At 36.3% G+C, this 15,393-nt stretch overlaps 1 protein-coding gene across 2 annotated transcripts in view; it reads left to right on the top strand.

Annotated features, from left to right (window-relative positions):
- Nucleotides 1-15,393, top strand: part of UBE2J1 (ubiquitin conjugating enzyme E2 J1) — a 25,636-nt gene extending 10,243 nt beyond the window's left edge. For both annotated transcript variants that reach the window (XM_025862555.2, XM_073893605.1), the window contains 5 exons: nucleotides 1,310-1,394; nucleotides 1,679-1,784; nucleotides 5,070-5,199; nucleotides 6,426-6,545; nucleotides 12,086-15,393. In XM_025862555.2, the coding sequence (XP_025718340.1) occupies nucleotides 1,310-1,394; nucleotides 1,679-1,784; nucleotides 5,070-5,199; nucleotides 6,426-6,545; nucleotides 12,086-12,364 (720 nt within the window). In that variant the 3' untranslated portion in view covers nucleotides 12,365-15,393. The remainder of the gene's footprint in view (nucleotides 1-1,309; nucleotides 1,395-1,678; nucleotides 1,785-5,069; nucleotides 5,200-6,425; nucleotides 6,546-12,085) is intronic.

The raw sequence follows: 15,393 nt of genomic DNA, 5'->3' as shown, positions 1-15,393 counted from the left end.
AAAATGTTCTGCTTAACAAATATCAGGTGGTGTTGAGAATTGTTAATACCGGCAGTAGGACTGGAGCAGGGTCCTGGAGGGGCCCTACTGTGTTAGGAGTGACTTTTTAGTTGCTAGATCATGGGGAGAGCCAAGTGGTTCAGGGGATGGGGCTGGTGCATGGGGAAACGGGTGGAAGGTGGGTAGTTGGGGCAGCAGCTGTTAACCAACGAGTACAGAAATATTTCAATAGTTAACCAATGTATGCTCATGGTTAGCACACTGGCTGAGAATCAGCCCTGCCTTCCTTATTTTCAATATTTGATCTTTCTGGTTCACATCCTCTATTTTGAAAAGTACTCTCCATCTTCATTCAGCAAATATTTATTAAACATATGTCATGCACCATGGGGCTCAGTTGGTTAAGCATCTGACTCTTGATTTCAGCTCAGGTCATGATCTCAGGGTCATGAGACTGATCCCTGAGTCAGGCTCCACACTCAGTGTCAGAGTCTGCTTGTCCCTCTCCTTCCCCCTCTGACCCTCCCTCTGCTCTCTAAAAATGAATAAATAAAATCTTAAAAAAAAACATGTCATGCACCTTGTAGATGTGGCAGAGAATAAGTCAAATTCTCTGGCTACTTGGAGCTTAATATCCTAACTTCATGTCTCTTCTTCCTTCCCCTTCCTCTGAGTATGGATATTCTATAAGTTCAGACATCAGCTATTTTCTCTTATTTCTATGAAATGGCTTCACTGGTCACCTCTGTGAAGTCAGATACCAAAAAAGTGTATCTTCTTCTGACATCAGCATGTCTGTATTTCTGCCTGTCTGCAGTATGTCCTCAATAGCTCTTCTACCGAGACAGGAGATCCATGTCCAAAATGGAAATCATTACCTCTGATCTGCCTCTTCTGTATTGCTGTCTTATGAAATTGCATCATCCTTATGAAAATCACTGCTGTCTCGGAGCCTCCTGCACCAGTATCTAGTTAGGTGACACCAAGTCCTTAGGTTTTTCCTAGCCTCTGCATATCTTCTCTTTTAGATCCTTCACAGAGCCTAGTCCAGTACTGTGCTCAGAGAAGGAGATCAGGACATCATTATATGTCAGTTATTTAGATTTCAGAAAGGTGCCACAACTTCACAGCTTTTATTGTTTTACAAGTATTTGTGGAGTGTCTATAAGAGGACAAAAATCTGTGTCCCCTTGGAGATTATATTTAGTTTTCTTTTAAAATTAATTTATTTATAAAATATATTTATACTTATAAAGTATAAAACATTAAACACATATATAGTTCTTAAAATGCCTTATTTATTCCTAAGGCTAATGGACGATTTGAAGTAGGCAAGAAAATCTGTTTGAGCATCTCAGGACATCATCCTGAAACTTGGCAGCCTTCATGGAGTAGTGAGTATTAATTTAAAGTGAATATAACTCTTCTATAACTCTAATCAACTCATAATTATAAAGTATAACACCCTCTTGAGACTGAAGCTGTTTTGGATAATTAATTTGATATTACTGAATAGAGAATAAAAATTCTTTCCTTGTCTCAATTTTTGCCATCATTTAATACAACCACCCTACCTGTACCTCTTCAGTGAAAGCCTATGTGTCCTTTTTTCTCTTTCCAGAGTAAACCCAGTTCCTTTTACAAAACAACTTAGATTCATGTTTACTTTTTATTTCAGTAAGAACAGCGTTACTAGCCATCATTGGGTTTATGCCAACAAAAGGAGAGGGAGCTATAGGTTCTCTAGATTACACACCAGAGGAAAGAAGAGCACTTGCCAAAAAGTAAGTTTTGCATTTCATTCTTTGTTAAGATTTAAGTACTATTCTGGATAATGGCTGTTAGGAGATAGGCTCTGTCTCTTTGTGAGTTACCTTGGTTACAGGATCTAGTCTACTTTTGCTATTTTAGAATTTCATTTGTAGCAGTTTACTACTCAGGGGTGACCAGAGTCTAAAGAATTGATTTCATGCTGTCTAGTTTTAGAAAGTAGTTGGTAATATCAACCTGAAGTGGGAGATACCTTCTCCAAAAAAACAGTTCTGGTCATTTGTCTCTACTTGGGCAGAATTACAGATGGAAAAAACAAAAACAAAAAAAAACAATGCAATTGTTTATATGTAGCTTTCCATAAGATTAAAAACTTCTTGAGGGTAGGGAGGGAGTCCACTTTATCCATCTTTGCACCTACAGTATCAGGCTCAAAGCAAATGCTCAGTAAATGATCCAGAATAAAGTAAAGGAGTTTTCTTTATCAAGTTATGGTTTCCTAGTGGTATTGCCTTCTCATTTTTTCAGATGTGTTCTGTCTGTATAACCCAGATTAGTCATCAGATTCAGAGTAGCCTCTCTTTTGAGTAGTGCAAAGACTAATTCTCTCTCTCTCTCTCTCTTCTTTTATTTTAAGAACAACTTCTAACCCAGTTTATTTTTTTAATCAGTGTGTAGGGAAGAGACCTTATAAGTAATCCTATCAAGAGGCTTTCTAATCCTAGAATACTAGACCCAACCCTCAACAAATGTTAAAGATTCCAAAATTGCAGTGAGGTGAGGAAGAGTATTTAAAAGTGCTTACATTCTGTAATTCTTGATTTTTTTTTTTAAGATGTTATTTATTTATTTATTTGACACAGAGAGAGCACAAGTAGGCAGAGCGGCAGGCAGAGGGAGAGGGAGAAGCAGGCTCCCCGCTGAGCAGGGAGCCCGATGTGGCGCTCGATCCCAGGACCCTGGGATCATGACCTGAGCTGAAGGCAGTCGCTTAACCGACTGAGCCACCCAGGCACCCCTGTAAATCTTGATCTTGATCATTTTTCTGCTTTGGACTCTTCTGTTTACCACCTCTCAGACATATTACGTTAACTAAATTATAGTGTATCTTACCCTAGCACAGCCCAGAATATGTCCTCCATAGTTGTTTGTTAAATCAAATAGATTTTAGTGTCTGAAAGATTTGATAGACTCATGGAGTTCATCAACAACTTTTCTTTTTAAACCATATTTTTAGGTTCTCGGGGAATACACCTTATTGCAGCTGTTATTCACAAATTATATAATATGTACTTTGAATATATAACATTTGTTTTTATTTGATTTTCTTTGTTGGGTTTCTGTCTTGATACTTTTATCCAGTTCATTTCATGTATAAGGAAAAAAAAGAACTGTGCTTTTTTGTTCTAGACTTCCCAATGTATATATACTAGGTTTTTAGTCTATGATAGAGGCTTTTTAAAAACATGATTTTGCATTCATCCATGGTAGCATATTGTTCTTGTGGATAAACTAATATATTAAAAATTAACCTTCCCCTTTAAGTTTCATCTGACTTCTCAGTTAAAAGTGGACACATTTTAATGCAAATAATTTGGATACAGCTGACTCTCAAAAGGATACCGACAGCAGTGCTGCTTCTGGTGAAACAAAAATATTCGGCAACATGTACTAATAAGTTAATACTACTTTTACATATGTTTTGTTCACATGAAGTTGTTTAATAAATTTAAATAGCATGTTTTTGGGGTGCCTGGGTGGCTCAGTCGTTAGGCGTCTGCCTTCAGCTCGGGTAGTGATCCCAGGGTCCTGGGATGGAGCCCCGCATCAGGCTCCCTGCTCTGTGGGAAGCCTGCTTCTCCCTCTCCCCAACTCCCCTGCTTGCTCTCTCACTGTGTCTCTCTCTGTTAAATAAATAAATAAAGTCTTTAAAAATGAAATAAATGGCATGTTCTTAAAGACTGAAGGCTTTTATTATGTTGAAATGGAAGTACAATAAAACAACTTTTTAAAAAGTTCAGCAATGTAATGGTACATACTTCTATATATTATACATATTTATTTCCAGTCATACAAAGCCTCAGCACTTTTTGGCCTATCTGGAAGGCCTATCTGTATATCTGGAATACAAAGGGGAAAATGAAAACATAGGAAAGCAAATAAATCTTGGGAAGTAGTCTAGTTAACAGATTTATCTTGAATCTACTTAATATAATGAGTGATAAATTTCAGAATCTTTGGATTTTATACGAGTTCTCTGTCTTTCAAGTTATACTGCTATTTATTTTTTTATTTTTATGTTTTTCCAAGTTTTTATTTAAATTCCAGCTAGTTAACATACAGTGCAATATTAGTTTTAGGTGTAGAATTTAGTGATTTATCACTTATATCCAACACCCAGTGCTCATCACAAGTGCCCTCCTTAATCCTCATAACCTGTTTAACTGCACCCCACACTGACACTCTCCCCACCACACACACCTCCCCTCTGGTAACTCTCAGTTTGTTCTCTGTAGTTAAGAGTCTGTTTCGTGGTTTGCTTCTCTTTTTCTCCCCTTCACTTGTTTGTTTTGTTTCTTAAATTCCACATATGGGTAAAATCATATGGTATTTGTCTTTCTCTGACTGACTGACTTCACTTAGCATAAGTTATACTGCTATTTAGTTATACTGCTATTTGTGATTTTTTTCCCTAAAAATATCTGTAAATTCTATTTTTGGTAGCTTCTTTACTATTTTATGTATGTTTCAGCTAAAACATAATTCAGACTTTATAATGGACCTTTTTTCACAGGCTTAACATAGTTTTGTTATGTGTGATCTTGAGGACAGTGCAGTTAGACATTTTATATATTTTTGTTGTATAGATCTAAAGCTTAGTTTTCTTTAGATAGTATGTTGGAAAAAAATGGAAACTAAGCCCTGTTTTTTTTTTAACTTTAGAGTTTAAAAAATTGAGATACAATTGACATGAGTTTTTGTTGTTTTTGTTTTTTTTTTAAGTTTTATTTAAGTAAATAAATACCCAATGTGGGGCTTGAACTCACGACCCTGAGATCAAGTGTTGCATGCTTTTCCGACTGAGCCAGGCACCCCAACATGAGTTTTTTTTAACCTAACCTGTATATTTGTCTCAGAACTATAATACTGCCATAACTGTCTAATTTACATGTAGATGAATAGGATATGGAATTATCCAGGATTCTCTTATTTTAAATTGAATCATTCAGTATTTGAGTGTCTTGAATTAATATTCAAATATTTGATTTATACCCATCAAAAAAATTATTTCCTACCAGATCACAAGATTTCTGTTGTGAGGGATGTGGCTGTGCCATGAAGGATGTCCTGTTGCCTTTAAAATCCGGAAGTGATTCAAGCCAAGCTGACCAAGAAGCCAAGGAACTGGCTAGACAAATCAGTTTTAAGGTACTCTAAATTTGTAAATAAATTCTAACTATATTACCCTTTTGTTTACTGCCAAATTCTGGATAGAAAGTAAAGCAATATAGTTCTGTTGCAATAAGGTTTTACAAATAATTTTTTCTTATTACGAAACTAATAATATACATTCACAAAGGCAGTCCAGCATAGTGGTTAAGAGCTTGGACTCTGGTATACAGTCCTGGGGTTCAGATCTCAGCTTTGCTCTTATTAGTAGTAGGACATCAGACATATTACTTAGCTACTCTGTCTCATCTGTTAATAATAATATTACTTATCTTGTAGGATTCTTAAGAAGATTGAGTTAATACTCACTTAAGTGTATTGTATTTAGAGCTGTCCCTGATACTTAATAAATTTTAGCTATTATTATAGAAAATATAGTAATTTAGAAGAAAATAACAACATACATAATCCCTCCCCAAGAAATAACTGCTGTTAATATTTTGGCATATCTCCCATATATCCTTTTTTTCCACATAGATTTTACTCAAACATAGAATTACTTCTGGGATTTAATTAGCTCTATTAAAAAATGTCAGCCTGCATTAAGCAGCATGCAACTTCCGACCTGTTCACCTCCCTTACATCCCGTCTGTCCTTTCATATCCAGTTCTTGTGAGAAATTGTTCCTTCTGTTCGTTGTGTTATCTGGAAGAAGAGGTGCTTAATAAGTATTGGTTATTTTCTTCCTTCTGAAGATTCCTATTGTACTTAAAATTGCTTTTCTGAAAATCAGAGGGCCAGATGTGTTTTGTACATCAGAATTTCAGATTTTAGAAAATACCAAACATACACCATATTTTAGTACCTGCAGTGGGATCTGGGGCCGTACCCCATAATCAAATCTATTAATATTCCCTCAGCAAACCTGGGAATATTCACACTAATGTGGGATGAAGACTGTTAATACCCTCACATGTCATACTTCACCTGGAAATTACAAAAAATTTATTTGGGAATTGTGGATTATGAACCACGGGTGTTAGTTTTGTCTCTCACCAAGTAACAGCTCCTTGAGAACAGGTTTTGTCTGTGCTTTTTCCTGAAATACCTAGCACAGGCTTAGACACATGAGCACTCGATGTTTAACTAATTGGTAGTTGATATTAAGTTAGCAATTAAAATAAGCCCAAGAGAGGATTAGTAAGTGTGGGTTATTCTGTACATTTCCTGTTGTAACACTGCTCTTGGGTGTACCTTTTTTACAGGCAGAAGTCAATTCATCTGGAAAGACTATCGCTGAGCCGGACTTAAACCACTCTTTTTCACTAAATGATTTACAGGATGATATACCTACAGCATTCCAGGGTGCTGCGGCAAGTACCTCGGTATGGCTCTTGTCTCTTACATACATGTGTGTCTGTATCGTTAGCATTATTTGCCGTCGGAGGAGGAAACCTGTAGGTGAAATATCTGAATATTTTGATTCTCCTGACAGTTGGATTCCAGCCCACCTCTCCCTCTAATGAGTCATATTATCTTAAGCAAATTCGTACTTTTGGGGCCTTCTTTCTTATTAAACGGGGTTGGACTAAATAATTTTTAGGTCCTGTCGTCTCTCCAGAATTCTGTGATTTCTCTGAAAAGTTAGTTACAGTATAGCACTACACTCTGAATAAAACAAAATATACATACATTAGCCACTTTCTAAATAGGCACTGTTTCTTTGGCAGGTTTGTTAAGCTGCATTAAGGCACTCAGTTAATAAAGGACTAGAGCCAAAGATTTGCCTCAGACCTGCTCTGCCCAATACAGTAGTCACTAGCCACAAGTAGCTATCTAAATTTATATTTAAATTATTCAGAATTAAATTTAAAATTAAGTTCCTCAGTCACACTGGTATATTTCAAGTAATCCATAGCCACCTGTGGCTGGTGGCTGCCACATTGGATAGCATAGATATCAAACATTATCATCTCACAAAGTTTTATTGGACAGTGCTGCCTTGCACATAGTAAGTGCCCAGTAAATAATTGTTGAATGAAAGATTAAATGAATACTATGTGTCTTGTTCTGCCCTGACCTGTTGTCTAAATATTGGTGGGTATAGGTCATCAGAGATTGATTAAGAAAATGTGACTGGATAGTTGCTAAATAATTAGGATTATGGGGGGAAAACATTGATTTTCTTTCTATATATAAAAAAACAAATGTCTTTTTGGTAACATTGTTTGGTTGAGTAGCTACATCTTTTTTTCCCTTCTTCAGTTTTTAGAGAGGATTTTTAAAGGGTCAGGAAAATTGAAATAGAAGCTGGCAAATACAGATTTGCCCTTTCCTCAGGAATAACTTAGTATAAAGTTAAGTATATAAGTATAAGTATAAAGTGGGACCGAATAGTCCTGAGTGGTTGTTCTCTCCTTTTCAGAGTGAGATGGGCAGAGAGAAGTAAGTTGGAGAGAGAACGCAAAAGGGAACGCTGGAGGAAGTAGTTGGAGGACTGGAGATAGGGGTATAAGGAAGAAGCGTATGCTGAGAGTTATATGATCCCCATGTAATTTTATGAATCACAGAGGGATATTATGAGTTAATTTTGTCAGTATATGTTTTACCTTGAAATATTAAAAAAATTCAGATTACTTTTCACCTTTAGAATTCTAATTGTTTTTTTATTTTATAGTTTTTTAAAAAATGGAACCATCCCATTTCAGAGAGGAGGGTGGTTATCTTTTTTCACCTGTAAGGACAGTCTCCTGATACTTGTGATATATTTAAATTTGTCTTCAGTCTCTTAAATCTGTGTCAAGTCCCCATAATGCATATTGCAGTTATACTTATTCTACTTATAATTTATTTTATCATTAATTATTTATTGTCTATCTTCCCAGAATGTCAGTTCCTTGAGGATCAGAGCTCTCTTTCTGTTGCACTGTATCCCCAGTGCCTGGCCTTGTGCCTTGTATATAGTTCGTGGTCAATACATATTTGTTGATTGAATAAATTACTTTTAGGATTGACACTTTTAAAAAATACTAGAAATACAGGCAAAGAAATTAAGAAGTTTAAGTAAATTACATTGCACAACCAATAATATTATTACAGTGGTATTTTCCATTTTGGTTTGATTTGACTTCTTATGTTTTAATGTTTATTATTGCAGTGTAGTTGATTAGTTGATATGTATATATCAACTATATATAATCTAACTAATCAGGTGTGCATTTTGATTTTAAAGTACATACAACTGAGAATTCTTTTTCATAGATACAGGTAATTGATGCCAATTCTGGTTAAAACACTGATAAGTAATCAATTGCTACAGTTGCAAGTTAAGCTTTTAGTTACATTTATATACAGATTATCTCAGAGGTTGATTATATAATTTGATCACCATGGAAGTAATTGAAACTTGGTTTTGGCTAGGGGTGGCTGCTTTACATGCAAGTGTAATATAAATTCACTAAAATGTTATACATCAAATCCCAGATAAGCTACGTTTTTTTAGCCTTGAGGGGGCGAGAGATTGCCCAAAGTCTAAATACAGCAGATAATATCAGGCCATCTGTTGCTTTTTGATGCAGATTTTTTTAGCTGTGTAGAAATGGGGAAAATACTGATGGTAGTTTTATGTTCTTCCAGTCTGTCAGATTTTTTTCCCTCTTCCTAAGGATTGAGGTTCTGAATAAGCCATTCCATTTTGTATTAAAAAGCAAACACAAAACTCCTTCACAGATGCTGGTTATTCTAGATTATTCTAGAAAAATTTATATGGATTACAAGGGAATTACTTGTGACTGACGGTTATTTTAAATTAATTAAATACACATGTCATATACTTCTACCTTCCCAAAAATGGTTGCTTCATCTTAACTAAGGAAATAGAAACTGGTATGACTTAAGTCTTCATTCAGCGATAGGTGTATTTGGACAAGTTTAGGTCAACAGCAAAAATTTAGAGGTCCTACCACCAATTGTACACAGCATTTTGAAGATGCTAAAGCCAACTTCACATGAACTACCAAAATTTTGTCCAGTTAGTCCTTAAACTCCAAGCAATCTAGGTTCTTCTGGGTCTGTAATCTTGAGGTTGTTACCATTTTCCCTTGATGGGATTGTTTTAAATAGGAAAAACTTTAGAATTTTATGGTATCTCATCACTAATCAGTAATACTAATATATTATCCAGAAGGCATCTGAAATATAGGAATCTGATTAAAGCAGTATGTCTACATTAAGTGCATGTACTAAAATATCATCTAAAGTCAATGTTTTAAGGGATTGTTGTTCTAAATTTGCTTTTTTAAAGATTTTACTTATTTATTTTAGAGAGAGGGAGTGGGTATGCATGGGGGGGGTGAGGGAGGGGCAGAGGGAGAGGCAGAGAATCTGAAGTAGACGCCTCCCGGAGGTTGGAGCCCCATGGGTGGGCAGATCTCAGACCCTGAGATTATGACCTAAGCTGCAACCAAGAGTTGGCCCCTCAACTGGCTGAGCTACCCAGGCGCCCCTAAAATACTAATCATACTAACAGGGGTCTGAAAAACTCTCCTAAGTAATGATTTTTTAAAAATCTAAATCTGGGGGGTGCCTGGGTGGTGCAGTAGGCTAAGTGATGGACTCTTGGTTTCGGCTCAGATCCTGACCTCAGGGTCGTGAGATCGAGCCCCAGGTAGGGCTCGGAGCTCAGCCAGAGTCTGCTTGAAATTCTCTCCCTCTGCCCCTCCACCCTGCGTCTGCATGCACGCTCTCTCTCTCAAATAAATAAATCTTAAAAAAACCCCTAAATCTAGTGTCTCCAAAGGGGCATATTAACAGTAACAATATTAATAATAACTAACATTTAATCAGCAGTTGTGTATCCTGAACACTTTATATCATTAATCCTTTTAATCCTTACAACTACAGAATTGGATATTATCCTCACTATACAGATGAAGGAGCTGAATCTTAGGTTGAATAATTTGCTTAGGGTCCTGCATCTCCAAACTGGTAGAGCCAGCCTAGTAATGATAAGGCTTCCTGTTTTAGTCAAGTACATGGGCATTGTATTCTCCCCTCAGACTAATGGAAAAAAATAACATGTATAAAATAAAATCTTTAAGCCGAATCAATCTCTTATGCTGGTTTCTGGATTGATAGCACCTTCATGTTTTTCCTTAAGAGCCTTCCCTGTAAGCCTTGAGTGCTTTTGCTGCATTAGACACTTCTAGCTTCTTGGCTGAGCAGTCAGAAGAATGGGAGATTTCAAATGGAATGTTGCTGTTATCAGCTGCCATAACTCAGCTCAACCCAATGAGTGTTAAGATCCTGTATGATGCCTGTGACAATGTGAGACCTCATAAAATGTTGCTGCTTTGTGGATTTGCTCCCTTCAGTGAGCTTGTTGCTGGCTGTCCTGGAGTTTGAAGTCCCAAGTTCATGCAGCTCTAATTCAGTATCAGCAGTGACTTTTATTTTTAACTCAGAGTCAGTAGTTCCTTTTTTATCTCTGTGTTATGGGTCACTACATTTGAGTGCTTCCAAAGGACAGTTTTAAGAAACTCAGATTATTGAGACCTTTGATTGTTGAAATGAATATCAGATTTAAAATGTAATTTCTACTGTAGGTAACTTAGATCAGCAGTTTCTTCCCTAATGTTTATAGCTGTTGCCAGGACAAAGCCCATCCTCTTATCTTTTTTAAAAAATTTGAGGGGCACTTGGGTGGTTCAGTTGGTTAAGCCACTGCTTTCGGCTCAGGTCATGATCCCAGGGTCCTGGGATCGAGGCTCCACGTTGGGATCCCTGCTCCATGGGAAGCCTGCTTCTCCCTCTCCCTTTGCCCCCCCCCCCCGCTCGTACACTCTCTCTCTCTCAAATAAAAAAATCTTAAAAAAAAAATTTGAATTATATTATTTGATTTTTTTCCTTCTAAATATTGAAATTTTCTCTAATGGAAAGTATTTTAAATGTTTTATATTTACTCAGTTTTTAAAGTTATTCTGAAGAAAACATGCATTCTTATTTTTTATTTGAAAGGGTATTGGCATTAATATAACCAGTTTAAGGTGTTTTCAGTAAAAGAATTAAAGGCCACTGGGTTATTAGAGGTAGAGTTAAGGAGTCTATATAAATAAAATGGAATTCGTATTTTGTAGAGCTTTCTTATCTATAAACCGTATTTAAGATTTTGAATCACGTGGTACCACATTGTGGTTATGCTTGACCAAGCAGTCATTGTAAGGGTACAAAGCAGTTGGTATCTTGTGCTTTGTGGAGCCAACTAGTGTGCCAAAGTATGGTTTACATATATAAAGTAACACAATTCAAATACACAGTATTCTAAACTTGTGTTCAATTCAACTGACAGGAGTTATGAGAAAAGATAATCCTGGCTTGGAAACCACATCTAATTTTTATAACAGTACTGCTGTGAAGAACGTACGGTTTGAAATTCTTCCCTATGCTGCATGATTGTTGGTGGAAGCATGTTGCTGTAGTAAGATAATGTTGGAAGAGACCTGGTTCATGAAAGGCACACTGTTGAGAGTTTAACTTTTTGCCATTGAGTATGGCAAATTTTCAAGCCAAAAAGAAATCAGATTGCTTTCTTCCTTGGCTCTCCTGCAAGAAGTGAGGTGCCCAGATGTTTAACAGATATTGCTGAAGGAGAATAGAAAGCCAGCTATAGAGCAAATGGCTCAACTCTGTCCTCGTCTTATTTGTTGCTGATAAATTCCTCCGCTGCCTGATGCGTACTCAGAGTAAGTTGTGTTGTCGCCTTATTCAGGAGGGTGAGTAATTAGTTACAGCATTCAGATCATTCTTGGTAGTTTTGCCTTTAGTCATATTTTAGTGCTCTGAGATTCTGTGTACTCTTGAATAGATAACAGGTATATATACAAGTTTTCTTTGCCAATTTCAAACAAAATTTCCTAAAATTTCCTAGTATGGAACCCAGAACCCCTCAGCAGCATCCCTTCAACAACCTGCTCAGCCTGTTGTTAAGAATACCTCCATGAGCCCTCGACAACGCCGAGCCCAGCAGCAGAGTCAAAGAAGGTCGTCTACTTCCCCAGATGTGACCCAGGGCCAGCAACCAAGAGACAACCACACCGATCATGGCGGATCCGCTGTTCTGATTGTCATCTTGACTTTGGCATTGGCAGCTCTTATATTCCGACGAATATATCTGGCCAATGAGTACATATTTGACTTTGAGTTATAATATTGTTTTGTGTCTTAAGAGCTGTGACTCAACTGCTTCATTAAACATTCTGCATTGGGTATAATCTAAGAATTGTTTACAAAATGATTATTTTGTATTTACCCTTCATTCCTTTTTTGATCCTTAAAACTTCAGTATAGATATAGCTAGACTTTCAGACTGTGTCTGCTTAGTTTAAGGGACTGGAAGTCAAAGTCCCTTGTCTCACCGTATGACCTGCTTTACAGAGAAATAACTTACTGTTGTTTCTCATGCCTCAGCTTCTTTTTATGTAAATCTGTGATACTTTTCTGTATGACTCTTTGAACTTTTTGGATTAAAGAGGGTGTTTTAAGTTCCAGTGAGTATTACTAGTTACTCAATACCCTTTATTGAGTACTCTGTTTCTACTTATGTAGAATGATACAGGGATAAGAGTTGAAAAGGGAAAGTAGAGCTCTTCAAATAGCTTGCTGAGAATGTCATTCACAGGAGATATACTGGGATGCCCATTCTGTGACTTACTTTATGTCCTAAATGTTCAGTGAAAGTAACTATTTCAGTCAAACATTTATGAGGAAATGAGATCACATCTTTGTTATTGGGTGGGAATAATGCTTTGTAACCACTTTGATGTGCTGTTATCCCCTTCTCTCCCGAATGCACACAAGATTTACAAAGAAAGGAAACAGTCCTCTATAGATCTTTTTTTAAGGAAAGAAGGGTCCAAGCCAGGAAATCACTTGATTTTCTTCCAGAAGTCAAATGGAAGGATGTTCAGATTTTAATGTTTGCTCTGCTTTGAATTGTATCTCTTTTGAAGGTATTATATGCCTAGCTTTGTAATCACTATAAATTTAATTATTCCAGGAATATGTATAATGTTGAAATATTTCATGTACCATTTTAACAGAAAAGCTCAGGGCCCAAGTAACAGTGATAGAAATTAGAAAAACCTTTACTTAGAATTGTCCACCTAATCAAAGCCCAAGAAATAATTTTCAGTGCAAAATCAGTATATAAGTTAGTGCTAGCTAGCTCCACGGATTCTAGCAGGTAATTTTATCATTATAATGCTTGGTGAGAACATATAATCACAGAAAACCATTGCCTTCAGCAATGGTTCAGTAGCAGCATTGAGGGCACTCTTGAGAGTATTTGTTAATGAAGATTTAATTTTTAAATACAGGCAGTCCCCTGCTTTCAAGTAGGTTACGTTCTAAAAGTGCATTTGTGAGTAATTTTTTTTTTTTTTTTTTTTTTTTTTACAACTCAATGTTGTAAATGGCGTTCAGGTTCTAGACAAGTCCAAAAGTTAGTCCATAATGTATCTTGAATACTTTGGGGATGGTGTTCATAAAGTCCTTAATGTAGTTTTAGCTAACTGAAATTATGGGCAAGATAGAAACAATTTGTAAAATGGTATTAAAGGCAAATTTAATTTTTACTGCTGCTATGGACTTTGGTTCTGTTAATTATAAGACACAATTTCTATTTTCATCTAATAGCCATTTTTCCTTTATGTCCATACCTAAAGTAAGAACATACTGTATACTATTATATAATACATAATTGTCTTAAACTTTAATAAATTAGCATTTTAAAAGTGTTTACAGATTGTTTCTGTTATATCTACAGCCAAAGTTGGTAAAGTCTTAAAAAGCTCAAGGACTTTATGAGGACCTCCTATGTCAGGAGAATTATAGGTGACCATTTTATAACTTTATTGCCACGAGAAAGCACATTCTGAAGTCTTGGTTTGGAACACAAAATATTAAAGATGTTGGTTCAGTGGTCTCCTAGCAAGAGGTCACTGACCCACCTGGGAAGACCAAATAATGTTATCACCTGAGAAGAAGCAAGTCCCCCTGCTCTCAACCTATGCTGAGATTAATCGTGTGCTAGGAACAATCTTCCCTCCACTTCCTCTCGGTCAAACCTGAGCCGGCCTCAGGATCTATGTGATCTTGTTACATGTTTCTATGGGGTGTACCAATACTTTAAGATTGATTAAGCCAAGAAGATTTTGCACTGTGCAGGTCCTTCTTTATCTGATTTGCCTCTCTTCCCTCCCCTATCAACTGACAGGCCACCTTCTTTTTTGTGTTGGCATTTTTTAAGCACCTGATACACATATCTGAAAGTGACATATTTTTTTGTTCTTTCCCTTTCGGCTCACAGATGCTACCTAAAAATCCTTAAGTTGTCAATTGGATCCCCATCGTGGAGTTGAGCAAAATCGATCTTTGGGGCTATTCTTATTCGAACACCACCTGAAGAGACTTCAGAAAACTGTTAATTTTTAAAGCCCCAGTTTATCCCTTTAATTAGAGTGTAATGACAAAACCAGGTGTGTGATCTGGTTAGTAAAGGCTTAGGACTCCTTCCCCCAATCCTCAGATTTAAGTAATTCATGGCTTTTTCTTTGACCAACAAAGCACATGACTACATATCAAGGTAGTTAAAATAGCATGCTCAAAAAAATATGATGTCTGTTTCACCTGTAACTGTTTAGGCCAATGAAAGCTTCCAAATTTTATGTATTGTGGGGCTTTTATGTAGCACTTTACATTTTCATGCTGCTTACTGTTTTATTCTACTGAAATAAATGAATTTCATCAAAATTCTCAATGAATTTTTTAAAAAGCCTTTAAAATTGTTTATCATTTTGACTATAGAAAGATAATATTTCCTATTTCAGGAGAATAAGAAATCTTTTTGTTATTTTTGGCTATGAATAAACTTTCTGGTATCTTGAGACCTCCCATTTTTATAGACCAGAATCTGTAAACAGGCAAACCTCACACATTTGGACTTACTTGAGCAGAAATCTAGGCTGAAGTACTGAAAAGCCTATACTGTTGCATTATTTGCAAGTAATGAATGAAAAGTGAATGCATTTAACAAAGACTAACGTGTACATTAACATGGGTACTGTTTAAGCCTTGTGGGAGGCTGTACATTGCTCAGAAGCTGTTTGGAATGCCTCTTGAACAGTTGCCTTCAGAACGAGTTTGAGCTGCTCAATAAAACCAGTGACTTTATTCATA

Source organism: Callorhinus ursinus, unplaced genomic scaffold (assembly GCF_003265705.2).
Source record: "Callorhinus ursinus isolate GAN/ISIS: 27379988/994484 unplaced genomic scaffold, GSC_fseal_2.0 scaffold6, whole genome shotgun sequence".
In the NCBI taxonomy this organism is placed as follows: Eukaryota; Metazoa; Chordata; class Mammalia; order Carnivora; family Otariidae; genus Callorhinus; species Callorhinus ursinus.
This window is presented reverse-complemented; position numbering and strand designations above follow the sequence as displayed.